Source organism: Pelophylax lessonae (genome assembly GCF_965119305.1).
Source record: "Pelophylax lessonae genome assembly, chromosome: 10".
Classification (NCBI taxonomy): domain Eukaryota; kingdom Metazoa; phylum Chordata; class Amphibia; order Anura; family Ranidae; genus Pelophylax; species Pelophylax lessonae.
In genome coordinates this window covers 71333407-71352486 of record NC_138777.1, presented here as the reverse complement: position 1 = coordinate 71352486, position 19080 = coordinate 71333407, and the positions used below count along the sequence as shown (strand labels likewise).

The 19080-nt window shown below is 43.6% G+C and overlaps 2 protein-coding genes across 2 annotated transcripts in view; one reads left to right on the top strand and one right to left on the bottom strand.

Annotated features, from left to right (window-relative positions):
- The window catches only part of VWCE (von Willebrand factor C and EGF domains), a 127890-nt gene that overhangs the window by 38705 nt on the left and 70105 nt on the right, over positions 1 to 19080 (bottom strand). Inside the window, exons 16-20 of the mRNA XM_082269705.1 lie at positions 12091 to 12176; positions 11796 to 11913; positions 9120 to 9205; positions 6127 to 6223; positions 1989 to 2071 (exon numbers count right to left, since the gene is read on the bottom strand). Of these exons, the coding sequence (XP_082125831.1) occupies positions 1989 to 2071; positions 6127 to 6223; positions 9120 to 9205; positions 11796 to 11913; positions 12091 to 12176 (470 nt within the window). The remainder of the gene's footprint in view (positions 1 to 1988; positions 2072 to 6126; positions 6224 to 9119; positions 9206 to 11795; positions 11914 to 12090; positions 12177 to 19080) is intronic.
- Positions 13716 to 15636, top strand: LOC309565515 (lamina-associated polypeptide 2, isoforms alpha/zeta-like; the record flags this gene model as incomplete). Its single annotated transcript, XM_082270484.1, has 2 exons — positions 13716 to 13754; positions 14728 to 15636. The coding sequence occupies 2 exons, from the start codon at positions 13716 to 13718 to the stop codon at positions 15634 to 15636; spliced, it is 948 nt and encodes a 315-aa protein (XP_082126610.1).

Sequence of the window (19080 nt, the reverse complement as noted above, 5' to 3'; positions counted from 1 at the left end):
TTCTATTCTGACAGTAGCACTCAGTGCTGTTAGATTACACTGATCAGCTGCAGCCACTGATGGCCAAAGGTTTCTCAACATGGCAATTTGAAAGAAGTTGATCAAACAACGACCACACATGGGGGTGGCCACACACTGATCAAAATTCATTCAGTTCCTTCTAATTCGACCAAATCCCAGTGTATGTCCAGATTAAACTGAGCCTACTCTTAAGCTGCGCACACAGGGGCCTAATGTCTGGAGACATCGGTCGGTTAAAAAAAAAATGGCCGACATTCCGCCTGTGTGTATGTCAGTCTGTCCAACAGAAGCTGGCTGTTCGGTCGGCTTCTGTTGGACGTGCATGCTGGAAAACCAGCAGCTGACCAAATCCCGATCAGCGCTCCCAGCCAATGGCGAAAAGTGTTGATCTGTGTGTTATGGTGGGGGAATCCCTGTCAGAACACAACAGCTCAATGGGAGAAATCGCTGCACTAACTTCACATTGTTAGTACAGTGGCTCTGACCAGAGCTGACAGTTTTTTTTTTTCGTCCAACCCAGCGGGTTGGACAAAAAAAACTCAGTGTGTGCCAGGCATTACACTAATAATTTATGTAGAATATCATCTCCTTGTGATGAAATGAACTAGATGTCAATAAAGACAGCAGCCATCAATTTTGGTACATACCAAACCAAGAGGAATAAATTAATTTTGAGGCACTGTATAATTGTGAAATTATGTATATATCACAAAGTGCTAAATGAAATAAAATATGTTTAACTGTGCAACCAGAGTATAATGACAACCATCAAAATAAATTGTGTATAAATCATTTAATAAAAGTCCATAACAATATCCAAATCTCCAGATCACCAAAAGTGTCAAGTGCTCGGTAGTCTTCTTAAATTGCTCGTGCGTGGTGCTCCTCCGCCCGTAAATAAAAGGGGCCACTCACCAAAAGGCTACGGGCCTCCAGGACCCAGCTCGCTTATCTAAGAATTCAATTGGGATAACCTTGGTTGCAAAACGACCAGATCACTGGATAGCCCCCTGGGTTGATAATGGGAAGGTATGGTGCTTGTTCCACAATCGGTAATAAAGATGGCAATGGTTCCCCAAAAATATAAAAAGATGGATAAACGGGCAATACCGTTTATTTAGTTAAAATAGATTAAATTGTACTAATTGTACTCACATGTACATGTGCCAATAAACAGTATTGCGCGATTATCCATCTTTATATATTTTTGGGGAACCATTGCCATCTCTATTACGGATTGTGGAACAAGTACCATACCTTCCCATTATTAGCCCAGGGGGGCTATCCAGTGATCTGGTCATTTCGAGGGTATGCCAATTGAATTCTTAGATAAGTGAGCTGGGTCCTGGGGGTCCGTAGCCTTTTGGTGAGTGGCCCCTTTTATTAATGGAGGGAGGAGCACAAGCACTTTATATAAGAAGACTACTGAGCACTTGACACTTTTGGTGATCTGAAGATTTGGATATTGTTATGGACTTTTATTAATTGATTTATACACAATTTATATTGATGGTTGTCATTATACTCTGGTTGCACAATTATACATATTTAAATTTTTACATTAGCACTTAGTGATATACACATCATTTAACAATTATACAGCGCCTCTAAATTAATTTATTACACTAATAATGCTCAATGCTGTTAGCCTAGAGCTACATTAGCAATTAAATATTTTTAGCAATAAAATATTTAAACTACTGGGTTGGCATCACCTCATTAACATTTTCATTACCTTATTTTCCTTTTATTGGTTGAACTAGATGGACTGGTTTCTTTTTTTAATCAGACTAACTAACTATGTAACAGTATATTGATTTTAGAGTGCTGAAAGTTAGGTTACTGCCAGTAAGGAACTAATGGCTATTATTTGCTAGTGTAGCCCCAGCCTTAGTGGTCCCTGCAGATGGGATTTGGGAAAATTCAACAGCCAATGCACCAAATCTGCTCTCCCAAACACTCCTTACCAGACAGATGCAGGTTAGACATGGATCTGAAGTGGATGGAAAGCTCTCATTATTTCTGTATGTTCTTCGGCCATATGAGCAACCTTTAAGATATTAGGCATCAATTATAACACGGTAGTACAGGATTCACTTTCAAGCTAGACAGCAAAAAGAAAATACCCAACTAATCTGTTTAGCTACTCAGGTTAAAAACTGTGATTTTAGTTGCATACATTTTCAAATACATGTGGAAGCCACACTGATCAAGGCACCTAATCTTTGCAGACAGTGTATTGAAAGGAACTGTACCAGGGGATTGGAGGAAAGCCAATGTGATACCAATATTCATAAAAAGGTGGAGGCGTTTTCCGGGAAACTATAGGTCGGTCAGACTGACATCAATAGTATATATTATTGGAAGGGATGATAAGGGACTATATCCAAGAATTTGTTAAGGACAACAGTATCATCAGCAGTAATCAGCATGGGTTTACAAAACCAATCTGTTAACGTTTTATGAGGAGGTTAGCTGTGAGCTAGATAGGGGAGACCTGTGGATGTGATGTATCTGGATTTTGCTAAGGCATTCGAAACAGTTCCCCACAAATGCTTAAAGCGGAGTTCCACCCAAAAGTGGAACTTATGTTCATTTGCTTCCTCCCCCCCCCTACGGTGCCACTTTTGTCACCTTTCAGGGGGGAGGGGGGAACGGGTATCTGTTTTTGACAGGTACCCTTCCCCACTTCCAGGAGACAGCGCCGCGGCGCTGTCCCTCAGAAGTTTGGCACCCTTCTCCTTCCCCCGCCGCCGAGCCAATCCGAATGCGCAATGCGCTTCATGCATGCCGGGTTCCCTTACCGGCAATGGCGGCGGCAGCAACCGACGGAAACATTGGCTGCCGTGCCGACATCGCTGGACTCCAGGACAGGTAAATGTCCTAATATTAAAAGTCAGCCGCTACAGTATGTGTAGCTGCTGACTTAAATTTTGGAGAGGGAGGCTGGAACACCGCTTTAATCTACAAACTAAGGTCTTCAGGCATCGAACACAAGGTTTGTTCTTGGATAGAAAACTGGTTACAGGGGCATGTCCAAAGGGTGGTGATAACTACCGCGTACTCAGACTGGTCTGGAGTGGTAAGTGGGGTCCCCCAAGGGTAAGTCCTGGGAGTAATTTTGTTTAATTTATTCATAAATAACATAGACAGAATCATTAGCTTAATCTCAGAATTTGCGGATGACACAAAAAAAAGGCAGGGCAATAACTTCTCATCAAGATATAGAAATCTTACAGAATGACCTGAACAAAATAACAGAGTGGGCAACTACATGGCATATGAGGTTTAATAATAAATATTAAAGTGAAATCTCTCTTCAATGAAGTGTGAATTATCCCAATAATTTACATGCAATAGATACAGGTCACAAAAAACAAATATAGTGAATAAATCACAAAGGTTGTAACAAAAAATAGTGAAATATTAAACAAATAACTCAACCGAGTGAAAGTCCCTTGTAGTTGAGAGTCCCAAGATGGTGAATAGTAGAAAATAAAGGTGAATAATGATTTTCAGCAATACTGGCTTCACCACAGTGCTCCGGTAAATTAGCATATTCATGAGCTTACCAGAAATCAGAGGAAATAGGTTGTGGAGAGCAAAAGCTCATATCATCCTTAGGGGAGATCGTTTTCTTCAGCCAACCAACTGGGACAGCGATGTTCCAAGGCACTAACTGGGTCCGGCGTGCTGACGTCGCCTTGCTTCCCTGAAGGACGGGCTAGGCTTATTTGTTTCATGCCAGCCGGCTTATTTGTTTCATGCGGTTTTATTTTCTGCACAATGTGAGTTATTTTACCATTTATTTTAATAAATTGTTTACGGTTTAACACTATGGAGCCTATCTTGTTTTTTTGAGAATACCGGACATATCATTAAGGATTAGTGTCTTGGAACATCGCTGTCCCAGTTGGTTGGCTGAAGAAAACGATTTCCACTAAGGATGATATGAGCTTTTGCTCTACACTAGCTTATTTCCTCTGATTTCTGGTAAGCTCTTAAATATGCTAATTTAACCGGAGCACTGTGGTGAAGCCAGTATTGCTGAAAATCATTATTCACTTTTATTTTCTACTATTCACCATCCTTGGACTTTCAACTACAAGGGACTTTCACTCAATTGAGTTATTTGTTCAATATTTCACTATTTTTTGTTACAACCTTTGTGATTTATTCACTATATTTGTTTTTTGTGACCTGTATCTATTGCATGCAAATTATTGTGATAATTCACACTTCATTGAAGAGAGATTTCACTTTAATATTTATTATTTGCTCACTTCATTTATATTTATCTGTGACTATTTGTGGTTATTGTCAATGATTGATTATTTTTTGGGACATTTGATTGTTCCACTTCAGATTAGCACAGCTTTTTCTTTTTCTTTACTTATGTTTGGTGGTATCTCACTATAAGCTGCAGCTGTTTGATCTCTGGCCCCATTAGCGCGGTTATACACTGGTGTTATACATATGAGGTTTAATATTTGAAAAATGTAAGGTATTGCACTTGGGGGCTAAAAACAAATGCAAAACATGCTTGGGGGGGGGGAACCTCTTGGGGAATCAAGGATAGAGAAAGATCTGGGGGATCTAGTGGAAGATAGACTAAGCAATAGCATGCAATGTCAAGCTGCAGCTGCCAAAGCCGGCAGAATATTAGCATGCATAAGGAAGGGGATATATTTCATAGATAAAGCTATAATCCTGCCACTTTATAAATCCCTGGTCCGGCCACATCTGGAGTATTCTGTCCAGTTCTGGTCGCCAATCCTCAGAAGGGATGTGCTGGAACTGGAGAGAGTCCAAAGAAGGACAACTAAACTAATTAGGGGACTGGAGGGCCTTAATTATGAGGAGCGATTGCAAGCACGGTTTAGGAGTTATTCAACCTGCATGCAGCCGCTGACGACTGCGGCGCATGCGCTCTGAAGGTCCGGCAGACCTTCAGAGCTCCTTGCCGGATCGTGAAACTTTCGGCGCCACTCACAGCGCCGGAGCCGCCGAACCAGGAAGAGACGCCGAGGGAGCATGTTAGCTCCCTCAGCGTTGTCCAGACAACATTTGCCGGGGCTTCGTTCTAAGGTAAGTATTTCATAATGAGCTAGTATGCGAAGTATACAACCGCTTTAAGCTGCGTAAGGGATTTTTCACAGTAAGGGCGGGAAAGAATGTGAAACTTTCTTCCACAACTGGTGGTAACTGCGGAGAGTATGGCTACTTTTAAAAGACTCTTGGATGTGCATCTCAAAGATCACAACATTCAGGGTTATGGGAAATGAATACGTCACTGACACACACACCTACACAGGTTGAAATGGATTGACTGTTGTCTCTATTCAACCTCAACTACTATTTAACTATGTAACTATGATAAGCCTGATTTCTAAATCTAAACTATGTGAGTTTCCCAGCTGTAGGGCATACAGCAATGCAGACTGCAGGAACAGAAAGCAGATGCATCTAGATGCAACCCTATCCTGAAATATTCAGCAACACATCAGAAGCCCAGGCAAGCACCTTTACAAAGCACCTGAAGACTTCTAGTGGGTTTATGCCCCAAATTGTTAAAAGTAAACATGGAAACTGCTTTTAAACTGTAATAAGTAAATAACACATGTTCAAACAAACAGCACTGAAGAGCCAATTATACTTTCAGCTAAATACATTACAGGTGAAAAAAACATAAGGTATTCATTTTCTTACAATTCATTTTATTTTGAAACCAACCACAGCCCGAGTAGTAAAGCATGTCCACTGCCAGCAACTGAAGAGCATGACCACTGCTCTCTCGGGGAAAGCAGTGGTCTCTATGCAAAGGCCAGACACCCCCTGCTAAGTTAGAGCCCGCACCCTCTATTCAGCACGGAACACAAGCTTTGCTGAATGCAGCACTATTAGACTGACCCAGCTGATGGTGAGTCGGGCTTCTGCAGAGCATACAGAGAGCAAAGGTCCTACTCTGTAGCATGCTAGAAGGAAAGGGCTTTTATACTCTGTGGCTGTTTTCTAAAGAAAATGTACTTGGGGGGCCAGAGAGTTTAGCCACCGTACCATAAGCATGAATATCTCGTTAAATTTAGTCTGCATGGCTGCAGTTACCTGCTGAGCAGTCAGGGCAGCACTGTCCAGGCACAATGATGGGATGGGGACAAGTCTCCACGCAGTCTGTTTTCTTACACACAATGGTGCTGTCTGCCTAAATAAAACAATATTCAACATAGTTATCAGATATTGTGAGCTTTAACAAAACCTGTAGGGGATGCTGGTAATAACTTGTTCTTCCCTAAAAAGTACAATGGCTGCTCACCACCACAAGTACCAGTTCATTCACACTGCATCCAATAACACAGTCCAGGGGATGCCTTTTTGAAATGTATTGCTTGAAGAAAGAGGGGTTTAAGATCACATGATACTCTAAAATGATCAATAGCGATAATGGGAGGACATATTAATTACTAATCGCCTTACAGCATCTTTTCCTGCAGGTAACAGGTAATGGCCAGAATATATAGGACTCTATCAGAGCACCCTCAGTCCATGTAGCAACCTCTGACACCTAGATCCCTTCTAGCACATGCACGCCCAAAGTCCACAGCAAGATCTTTATACAATGTCCTTGGAGTTGTGTGCCACCCAGCCTTCACAGGTAGATACTTAGTGAAGGAGATAAAGATCCTTGTCCAGACCCAGGGCTTCTTCAGCAGTCTTCCCTGGACCGTCAAGACCCAGACTGCAATCGCCTCTTTCAATAACTCTCCTAGGGGCAGTAGTCCCCCAGTAGACTGGAACTCTCCCTGAAGAGCAAAGACACTCCCCCAGACCTTCCCAAACATGTATGACCTTCCCAGCCACCTTCTGAACGCCTCCTTCCAGGGATTGGCTGGGGCAATCATAATTATTCATACTGGTCATCTCCATCTCCCTGTACTATATTCTGGAAACTTCTTCCAAAGACAGGTGGGAAAAATCAAACACTCAGCTTAGAAAACCCTGAACAAACAAAAACAATCACCGCTCCACTCACTACAGTTAATCTGAAAACGAAATTTAGCAGCCTAATTAGTAGGAATGCACTACATCTGTAATAGTTTATTGATAGTTGTTGATCTACTGTAGGAAAAGAAGTGTTGGGAGTGAGATGGTAATAGAAGCCTGAAAAAAAATCAGGTATGCTGGTAGCAAAGGAAAGCACACATAATTATTAGAAAATGCACAACCACATAATTAATACATTTAATATAATTTAACACCATAATGGTTTGGGGTCAATTGAATTGTAAATGTTTAATGAAGAAGAATTTTAGGTATGGATGATTTTACATTTTATTAATATAGCTTGGACCTATGTAATGATGGATATACCATACCTGCGGGATCACCTTAGAAGCTGAAAATCACTGTAGTAAACTGGGTAATGTGCCGAGCAGCTGCTCTGCTGCATCCAATCACAGAGTGCTTTGCATTCATTGACAAACTAAACTGCAAAGCATTCACTGAATGGCACCTGTGCTGAGCGGCTGACTTCCTGTGTTGGCAGCAGGGCAGCTGCTCAACACAAAACCCAGAAGCTAGCGGAGATTACTGGAGTAGCAATGTCTATTACAGTGATTTCCAGCTTCTAAAGGGATCCCACTAGTAAAGTATATGTATAGCTACCTTGGTCCAAGCTGGACTAATGTAACTATATAAAAATATCAATACCTGTAACTCTAAGTCTTTAAGATCTTAAACTGATGTTTTAGAGTCGGTTCACACTATGGCGACACGACTTCGGGGGCAACTAGTGAAGTCGCCGTGCACCGTGACTTCGGCGCGACATGCACGGACTTCACATAATGGAAGTCAATGCAAGTCGCTCCGACTTCAGTCAAAAGTAGTGCAGGAACTATTTTCTAAGTCAGAGCGACTTGAGTCGCTCCTTTTAGAACGGTTCCCATAGCACTGAATGGACCGCGACTTGTCAGGCGGCCAAGTCGTCTGACAAGTCGCGGTAGTGTGAACCGGGACTTAGATTTCCTTCTTTATTTGTTTTTACTGCAGTTAAATATGTAGCACCCTTGTCCTAAACAGGGCTGCTAATAAATTTAGCTGTGCTAGGTGGTAGCTAGCCTGGCTAATTTGTAGTCCTTGCAATCATTGGATTTTCCTCCTGAGCCTGATTTAGCTGTGGGTTCTCCCTTTTGTCAATGGGTGGCACTGTTACCTTTGGCATTAGTGTGATGAATTACAGTGAGTCTAAAGCCCCGTACACACGTACTGATTGTCGGCCGAACGATCGGCCGTCTTTTGTCCAGGGCCGTCCTGTCTGTTGAAAACTGCAAAAGACTGCACACGAATTTTGTCGGCCAACAACAGCCGACTGCAGAAGTGATGTCATGTGATAGTTAACTTTCCATGTGTTTTTTCTTCTCTGAGCATGCCCAGTCTTGCTAATCTGTCTGTCGGCCGAAATCTGTACTGACTGGCGAACAATCGGCCGTTCTGGTGACGGCCAACAAATATTTTAAAGTCTGCACGACAGATTCTGTTCGGCCGAAAATGCGCTGTCGGAAGCATCATACTAACAAGCCTACAAGCGAATATTTACGGCCGACAATCGGTACGTGTGTACAGGGCTTTAGTTAAGGATTTGTATACTTTTCTCAGCCAATCATACTGGTCGCTGAGCATGCTGGGAGAAGGTATTTATTTAGAAGAAGTTAGGTGAGTCAAACCGCACCGTATCAGTTTGAATGCAGCCTGTAAACAAAATCTCAAACAATGTTATATGCCTTCTAATCAAGATGGAGAGGAGGATGTGCTTGTAATTTAAATCAGGATGGATGACAACAGTACATCTCTGTGGGTACAGTGCAGTGAATGAGGGTTGTCACTCGAAGGACAGGGTGTTACTGGCAGGATCACCAGATGAAAATAAAGGAAAAAAAGCTGGAAAACATACAGTCACCACATCTAGGGACTGGTAAGCTGCAATTAAATCAAATTTTTGTTTTTCCGCTTTAGATTCACTAATATTCATATTATTGCAAAATCTCAATCAGGACTTGTGCTCTTTAAATAAGATAGGTATGTTTTTGAAACATGAATTATACCTGACAAATGCAGATTGAACAGGGATCCCCAGGGGACCAGATCTGACCAACTGGAATCTCAATTCCGTTGTCATCAAATGGACATCCTAGAATATGAAAGAAACAAAGCATTTTAAACCAAATATTCTGTATAAATGAACTAATACCATATATTTTCAGTTTTGGATGAAGCAGCACAGGTTTTATTCCCTTTGCAGGCCTTTGGAGCTTTTCTGAAGACCTACTAGACATGTATTTTCCGATCCCCAGCTGGTTGACAGCTGCTGAGAACCGACCTGCTTTTCCTCCCTGCAGATGGAAATTCTCCTTATATTCTTAGGAAGGCTATACCACATAGCCATAAATTTGGGGATAACTGACCGTCACATCTACTATATGGTCTAAAGTATGTTTTTTTAACATGAATCTTGTTTTTCTTCATTTGTTGGAATAATATGAAAAGATGTTCTAATTGTCCATGATATGTCACTCATATGTCTGCTGTATCTCTTCCTTTTTTTTCTCCATGTGTTTTTCATTGACTTTTGTTTCTAATTAGAATATTCCTGCCCCTCTTCTGAGGGCTTGTTTTGCTATAAATATCAGTTTTAGATCAAATATGTGTGCTTTGATGAAGACTCCAAAGCCGCATTGCGCCTGTACCTGTGTGCCCATATAACAACTAAAGTACTTTTATTTAAGAGCATCCGAGTTGCCATCCTTCCTGATTTAAGAATTTTACCTATGGGAACTGAATGCCCTGACTAGAGCACTGGATTACAGTTCATGTACTTCTACATTAGCAGTAGAGCTGGGGTAACAATTTGTTTTCTCATATGGCCAAAAGTAAGTGGGCATCCCTCAAAATTACTACGTTCAGGTGTTTCTGCTGATGCTACAGCATACAAAGACATTTTACAAAATTGTGTACTGGCAACCCTGTGGGAACAGTTTGGGGAAGGCACTTTTCTGTTTCAGCACGGCTGTGCTTCTGTGCACAAAGGCAGGACAATATGGAGGAACTCAAGTGACCTGCAGAGGGCCCTGCCCTCCAACTTATTAAACACTTTTGATTGAAGTGTCAATCGTGAGCCAGGTCTTCCCCTCCAAAAGTGGTATCTGACTTTACAAATGCTGAATGGCCACAAATTCCCACAGGCATACCCCAAAATCTTGTGGAAAGCCTTCCCAAAAGAGTGGAGGCAACTCTAGATTAACCTCCTTAGCGGTATTCCCGAGTGTGGCTCGGGGTGAAATTTCAGAGCCATTAGTGGTAACCCCGAGCCACACTCGCGGTACCGCTAGGGAGATCGATGGATCCTGTAAGAGAGGGTACTCACCTTGTCCCCGGGATCCAGCGATGTATCCCGGCAGTGTGCGGCGGCCGGATCTTCCGCCCGATACTCTGAGCCCTGGCTTCCGTCTCCTGCAACGTGATGCTCGCAGGGGGGTGGAACCAGCGGCAAATTTGAATAGTAAAACACACAATGACACTGATACATTACAAAATAAAATAAATTCACATTAGTTTGCCCCCCAGTGCCCTTTCCTGCAGTTTTGCTGTACTTTTTATATATATATCTATATATATATATATATATATATAGATATATATCTATATATATATATATATATATATATATATATATATACAGTGCCTAGTGAAAGTATTCGGCCCCCTTGAACTTTGCAACCTTTTGCCACCTTTTTTCAGGCTTCAAACATAAAGATATAAAACTGTAATATTTTGTGAAGAATCAACAACAAGTGGGACACAATCATGAAGTGGAATTAAATTTATTGGGTATTTCAAACTTTTTTAACAAATAAAAAACTGAAAAATCCATCACAATATATGTATACACATGCATATATATATATATATATATATATATATATATATATATACATACATACATACTTTAACTTTTTTACAGTTATTTATTATATTATAATTTATGATTTTGTGTTTCAAACTTTATCATACCCGAGATGTTATAAAGAAGAACGCACAGTAAAAAAAAAAAAAATCATATGTGAATACTTGGTTTAGGCAGCTCGTTCTTAAAAATTACATACAAAATAATGGTATCGCTTTCAGCACCTAAAATCCAAAACAATCATACCGCCAGGGAGGTTAATGCAGTTGGATCTAAAATGGTATGTCCAACAAGTTCAAATAGTTGATAGTCAGATTCTCACAAATCTTGCCGTATAGTGGAATTCCTACATAAAGCTCAGTCACATGTGCGGCAGCCCCTGCTGCTTCTCTGAAAAGCAATCCATAAGTGATCACTTTTAAGAGACATTGACATGGCCTAATTTCACCCTGTAAATGCTGCACCACCAATGCACAACCATGTGCATTGTGCACAGTTTCATTGTGGCCCCATAGACTTGCATGGGTTGTGTTTGGCTGCTGTAACGCCTGCCGAATACGACATACTGTTAATTTTTGGGGCGCCGGTGAAGCACAACATCATAGCCATGGTGTGTGTACAGCCCTGAGCAGCTGCATGTCAATGTCAGGTGGGTGGTCAGAGACAGTAAAATCGTGACTTAACCACCTGGTAGCCTAACCACCTTGAAGCCTAAACCAGCTGCATTTGAAAATGTTAGATGATTTACAATTTAAGAAAAAAATTGTTACAATTGCAATATGTGTAACAAAGCCAGGAGGGATACAATGTCACTAACCTGTACGTGGCGGTGGTTGCTGACACTTGAAGCAGCATTCTCCAGATTCCAGCACCCAGTCCTCTCTAGGGCACTCAAGACTGGGACACGGGACAAAAGAGCATTCTACAACTCCATTCTAAAAGAAGTATGCACAATTCAGAGAATTCAGATAACTTCCATTGGGGGAATACTTACGACTTTAAGATATCACATGGCATGAATGCAAAATTTCACAGAGAGGCAAGAATCTTAGCGTAACAATATTTACAACAAAAAGAACAAAAGTGGAGAAAGAATTAAGAGCCCTACAGACCTGACACAAACATGATGTGCATCCATTTTCATCACGGCTAAATGTGGCACCATGAGGGTAAATTTTACCTTGGAAATCACAGCCATCTGGAGATAAACATATTTTTTGATATTTTCAGAGACAGGTAGGCAGAAAAATTACAAGAAAAACTCTCGAAAGGTATATCTAATCAGAAATTGGGCAATGCTCCTCCCCGCTCAAGGAGTACAGCATTGCCTAAATACCATTTTCTACAGAGTAAGCGCTGAGGTTTTATAGTCTGTTGGAACTTTTATATCTAATCAGAAGACAAGACCGGATTGCCTTTTCCCACTTACAGCACAACCCAATTGCCTTTTTTCAACTCTGCAGCAATTGAAAGTTGTAGCAAAAGAAACGCTTAAATTGAACCACAAAAACTCTTGTTAGTTGTAATTTAGTCCTAATTTGGCTCCCTATTTTTGCCATTTTCCAGCAATAGATGTTACAAAAAATGGAAGAACCTGAATAAATTCCACATAGACTGACCTGTAGAACAGTGCAGGCAACAGCCGCCTGCACCACTCTGGAGTTCCTCTGTACCAATTTCATGTACGGTATTTAAACATGAATGTTCGGCCAAGCGTTTGTATGTACATATGTTTTCTATGATGGAAATATCTAAGGCCTCTTACACACAATACTCCTGTTTCAGCATCTCCTTTTTCAGCCGTAAATTTGTCTTTTCGAAATTCGCGCATAAGCGTTTGCGGAAATTTGCGTCTTTTCGTGCAAATGTATTCTCACATTTTTGTAAAATATGCAAATTAGCATTTTTCAGATCAACAGTATGTTCGTGTGTGATCATTTGTGCACAATTGCGCATTTTTGCGCGCATTAGGCGTAAATTACTGTCCAAAAATTCAGATATTTCTATTTCCTGGTGCCTCCATGGCAGCATACTAGTGATAGAGCCCCGCCTCTACTCCTCCCTCAGGACTAGTGAGTAGCATAAAAGAAAGGCCCAGCCCCCTGTCCCATCATTCTCCTTTTTTTCCTCATACCTTCCTGACTGGTGAAGAATAAGCAGTATGTCCATACCTCTGCCTCCAGGCAGCTTTCCGCCGGGTTCAGCCTCTCCTGTGCGCAGTCCCGGTTCTTGGGTCGCTCAAAGCACTAATAAGGCCGGGAACCCCCTTCTGTGGATCTTTGGGGTACAAATTGCAGTGTTTCCTCATAGGAACGCATACTGCTACTGTCTCTTTAAAAATCTTTAAATGTTTGGCTTTGCAGGATTTTGCACAAGGACCGTCTTTTTTTTTTTTTTTTTTTCCCTCTTTTCAGCTTGGATTCCCCTTTTAAGTTTCCTAGTACTTATTTGTGTGTTTGTTTGTTTGTGTTCGTTTTCATTGTCATCTTCCCCTTCTCTTTCCCTCTTTTTCTTTTCCCTTCTTGCCTTTTGTCTTACCTTTTCAGCCTGTCCCTTTAAGTTTTCTATGAAAACATCCGATCCTGTGTACATGGCTCCCAGTCCTGGGATTCCCCCTGCAGCGCCATGCAAATCGAGGCCGCCCCTTGCTCCACAGAGTCTCGGCGTCTCTGCGGACCGCCTCGTAGGGCGGGGAGTAGGGCCGTGCACGAGGAACGGTCTGCGCATGCACGGGCGCATGCGCAGTGCGGCTGAGGCTCGGGCAGCCATCTTGGATGTGGGAACCAGGTGTAATTTTGCCCTGAGTTCCCACAGAAGCTAAGGGGAGGGGTTTTGTGCTCTCTTAGGCTGCTCTGCCTATTAAAGGGCCATTCCACCTGCTGTCCACCCGAAAGACAGCATCTTTCCCTGCTCCTACCGACTTGTTAAAGCCCTTGGTAGGTAGCATTTTATAATACTTTTTTTTTTTTTTTTTTTCCGTCATCATTTCCATTTATTCAGTTGTTATTTGTCTTCAATAAAACCTTTTTTTTTTTTTTTTTTTTGCCCTTCTTTTCTTCTCCCTTTTTCTGTTTTCCTTCTTGCGTTTTTTCTCACAGCCGGTCCTTCTGCAACGCCCTACGATGAGCCACTCATCACGTAACCAAGATCCTCACAATAGGTATGGGACCACCTTTCTGTAAGTATTGAAGTAAGAAGGAAAAGAGTGCTTGTATGGACTAACAAGTGTCCTTTGTTCCAGCCCAACACACTCCAAAAGATCCGGGAAGTCTTCGAGGCACCGCGACCATGACAGTCCAGATCGCAAATCAAGATCTTCCCACTATAGATCTTTAGAAAGATCTAGGTCAAGATACCGTCGCTCTCCTTCTCCGCCATCACATTCATCAAGGAAGAAGTGCTGGGCTTGTGGCGCAGTACCCTTACCTAGAAAACTAGTCTGCCAGGACTGTTTTCGGGACTACGCAGCCAACCGGGAGTTGGAAAACCAACAAGTGGTGGATCTGCTAAAGCAGACAATGAAAGATTCCCTTTCGGAGTTGACAACTCTAGTACCCGCACAGGCGGCTCCCTCTGCAGCTCAAGTTCCGGACAGGGATGATAGCGCTCCAGGCCCCTCTGGGCTAAACCCTTCACGCGCTGCGGCTCCATTACTTGGAGAGGCATCTTCAGGTCACCTTTCAGAAGAATCCATAGAGGAGTCGGACCCGTCAGGCTTTAACTATGCCTTAATCCCACCTTTTATTCAGGCAGTTAAAACAGCAATTGCCTGGGAGGATCCTGAAGAACCCACTCCTAAGTCAAAAACATATTTTCCCTTCCTTAAGAGGAAACAAGTATTCTTTCCTCTTATGGGCGAGATAAGAGAAATTATCGAAGAGGAATGGAAGAAGACGGATAAAAAGTTTTCATTGGGCCGTCTTAATAAACTCTACCCTCTAGCCGAGGCTGAAGCGCAATCATTAAATTCCATGCCGGTGGTGGATGCTGCAGTCATTCGGCTCGCCAAAAACGTGACACTACCTATGGAAGATGCAGCGTCATTCAAAGATCCGATAGATCGGAAAATAGATCTGGACCTAAAAAGGAGCTACCTGGCCTCGGGCGCAGCCTGTAAACCGGCTATTGCCCTTACATCTGTCTCCAATGCCATCAGGGCTTGGACAGAAAATGTTGAGACAGCGCTACGCCAAAATGTCCCTAGAGAAGACATTGTCAAGGCACTGGAGGAACTGAAAATTTCGGCCGATTTCATCGGAGAGGCCGCCATCGATACCATACGTTGTTCCGCACAATCAATGCTCCACACAGTAATGGCCAAAAGGGCCCTCTGGCTAAAACCATGGACAGCCGACCTTGCGTCCAAACAGAGTTGGTGTAAGATTCCGTTCGACGGCAAAACCCTCTTCGGAGAAAAAATGGACAAGGCCATTTCCAGGGTAACTGGAGGCAAGTCTGGTCTCCTGCCACAAGACAGGAAAGTCAAGAGAACAAGAGTCTATTCGTCTAGATTCCGGCCCTCAAATTCCAGAGATTTTAGGCAAACCAGACAGAACAGGGATAACAGAAGACCCTGGAGAGGCACCCAGGCCTCTTTTTTGAACACACGCAAAACCAAGGCTTTCACCACTCCCCAGGAGGCAACGAAGCCTTTTTGACGCCAGAAGATCGCAACCCCTCCCAGTCGGAGCCAGGCTACAGGCTTTTCTCCCAATTTGGGCTTCGCGTTGTCAGGACCCCTGGGTTCTGTCAACAATCCATCAGGGTCACCGGTGGGTGTTTGCTCATCCTCCTCCTCATGCATCGTTTCAAGAGTCAAGAATACCAGCCTCGCCATCAAAAGCATTGGCATTATCCCAATTCCTGACAGATCTTCAGCTTCAAGGTGCAGCTATACCGGTTCCATTGGCGGAGCGTTACACCGGTTTCTATTCTCCACTCTTCTTAGTGCCAAAAAGGACGGGAGGTTGGAGGCCGGTGATAGACCTCAAGAGGCTCAACCGATATATAGAACTCGAGAGCTTCAAAATGGAATCCCTGCAAACTATCATTCAGGTCATTCAGCCAGGCGATTGGTTGATATCTCTCGATCTACAAGATGCTTACCTGCACATCCCAATCTTCCCAACTTATCAGAGATTTCTGAGGTTCGCTGTGGGCGAGATACACCTTCAGTTCAAGGCCCTGCCATTCGGGCTCTGCACGTCTCCGCGAGTGTTCACCAAGACCTTGATAACTGTCCTAGCCCCCCTCAGGGAAAGGGGGTTGAGAGTGTACCACTATCTAGACGACATTCTCCTGTTGGCAAGCAATCCAGATCAACTCAGATCCCACAGGGAAATTCTCCTTCAGACCTTACAGGAGTTCGGCTGGCTCATAAATTTTCAAAAAAGCAACTTGTCTCCGACACAACAGATGGTTTACCTGGGAGCCATGTTCAATACCCAAGTGGGGACAGTGTCCTTACCCAGCCAGAAGATGGATATTATCATACGGAGGATGTTCACTGTAATTCGGAGTACTCATCTGACGGCCTCTCAGTGTCTGAGTCTAGTCGGCACAATGTCCTCTTGTATTCCCATGGTGCCATGGTCCCACTGGCACCTGAGGTTTTTCCAAACAGGTTTTCTGTCACAATGGAGAAAACAACACCTCTCCCAGAAAATCCAAGTGACCGCCTTAATGCGCAGAAGCTTGTTTTGGTGGACGAAGAAGGAAAATCTTGCCAACCCCCGTCACCTAGGCTCATTCAACTGGACCATCCTTACGTCCGATGCGAGTGGGCACGGATGGGGCGCCCATTGCGGGGAGGTCAAGCTTCAGGGAAGATGGTACCACTCAACCAAAGGGGTGGTATCCAATGTACTGGAACTAAGAGCGGCATTTCTAGCTCTGATTTCCTTGGCACCCCTCCTCCAAGGCCACAGAGTCCTCCTGAGATTAGACAACAAGACAGCAGTGGCATACCTGCTGAGACAAGGAGGTACTCGCAGCAGGACCCTCCTCCGAGAGGTCGAACCCATCATGCTGTGGGCAGAGAGGAACCTACGAGATCTCAGGGCCGTTTACATTCCGGGCCGGCTGAACACAGTGGCAGACGCTTTATCCAGGAGGTTCGCAGACAACAACGAGTGGTCCCTACATCCACAAGTTTTTCTCCAAATCACCAACCTCTGGTACCCTCCTCAAGTGGACATGTTTGCCACTCCGGACAACTCGAAACTGCCCAGATTCTACTCTCGTCTCCCCTGCTCTCAGTCGGAAGCAGTCGATGCCCTGACATGCCCGTGGAATTTCTCGACAGCCTATGCCTTTCCTCCCCGCCCACTGATTCTGAAGTTTCTCCAGAGACTTCTCACAGAATCAGTACAAGTCCTGGCGATACTCCCTTTTTGGCCGAAGAGACCATGGTTCCCTCTAGCCATCCATCTCAGTGTGGAACCCCCCATCAGGATTCCACTTTTTCCCAACCTACTGTCCCAGCAGGGACTATTTCATCCGAACCCGCAGAGATTAGATCTGCGGGTTTGGAAACTGAAAGGCAAAGGTTTCAGGCCTTAGGGTGTACCCCTGAAGTCATCACGACACTTTTGAAAGCCAGGAAGCCCTCTACCAACGCGGTCTATTCAAAAGTGTGGAACAAATTCCTAGCGTTTGCCGCGGGGCAGGACTTCAACCCCGTCCTCCCCTCTACCTCTCAAATCTTAGCCTTCTTACAGACAGGACTGGATTTAGGATTGGGACTAAGCTCCCTCAAAGTACAGGTAGCGGCAATCTCGGCTGCAACCAACAAGAGATGGGCCGAAGATCCTCTAGTGGTTACCTTTTTAAGAGGTGTGTTGAAAATTCGCCCTCCCGTTAGACGCTCGTTTCCACAGTGGGATCTCTCCCTGGTCCTGGAAGTTCTTTGTAACCCCCCATTTTCTCCAGTGGAACAGGCTTCTCTTTGGAATTTGTCATTACAAACTGCCTTCCTCTTGGCCATCACCTCCGGCAGACGAGTCTCCGAGCTACATGCCCTGGGAATAAGTGAGGATCACATCACCTTTTTTCCGGACAGGGTTGAACTTCGCCCTAGACAGGGGTTCATCCCCAAGGTCTCCTCCTCTTCCCATCTTCTAGAACCTTGGGCCCTTCCGGTTTTCCAAAACGCGGATGCAACTCAGCACGACCTAGACATCTCTAGAGTTCTTCGAGCCTATCTGGAAATCACAAGTTCATTCAGACAATCTGACAGTTTGTTTGTCATCCCCTTTGGGAAAAACAGGGGCAAAGAGTCCACCAAGAGGACTCTATCATCATGGATCATCAAACTCATCCAGAAAACCTATAAAGTCAAGGGGCTATCTCCACCTTCACAAGTAAGAGCTCATTCTACTAGGGCAGTCTCGGCTTCCTGGGCGGCAAGGGCCAACGTTTCCTTAGAGACGGTTTGCAGGGCCGCCTCATGGTCATCACGTCATACATTCTTCAAACATTATCGTATCGACCCAGGGTCGCTTACAACTGTAGAGTTCGGCAGAAGGACTATTCAGTCAGCCATGTCTTTGCCCAATTAAAGATTTGCATATTTAGCATTACCCACCCATTTGTCTTGCTAGTTATTTATCACTAGTATGCTGCCATGGAGGCACCAGGAAAACGGAAAATTGTTTCATACTTACCGTAATTTTCCTTTCCTGGTGCCTATCCATGGCAGCATATGCTCCCACCCTTGGTATTCTATATGACAGAGAATGATGGGACAGGGGGCTGGGCCTTTCTTTTATGCTACTCACTAGTCCTGAGGGAGGAGTAGAGGCGGGGCTCTATCACTAGTATGCTGCCATGGATAGGCACCAGGAAAGGAAAATTACGGTAAGTATGAAACAATTTTCCGTTTTTGTTCTTACTGAGGAAGGCCTCTTGCACACTGCAGCTTAAAAAAGCTCAGTACAGCTTTTTTTGTTTTTCTGACCTAAAATACAGCCCATTAATTGTAATGTGCCTATGCACACAGGCGCGTAAATGAGCGCCGTGTATTCTTCAGTAAGAACAAAATAGAAAAATCTGCATTTTTGGACAGTCATTTACGCCTAATGTGCGCAAATGCAAGCAAATAC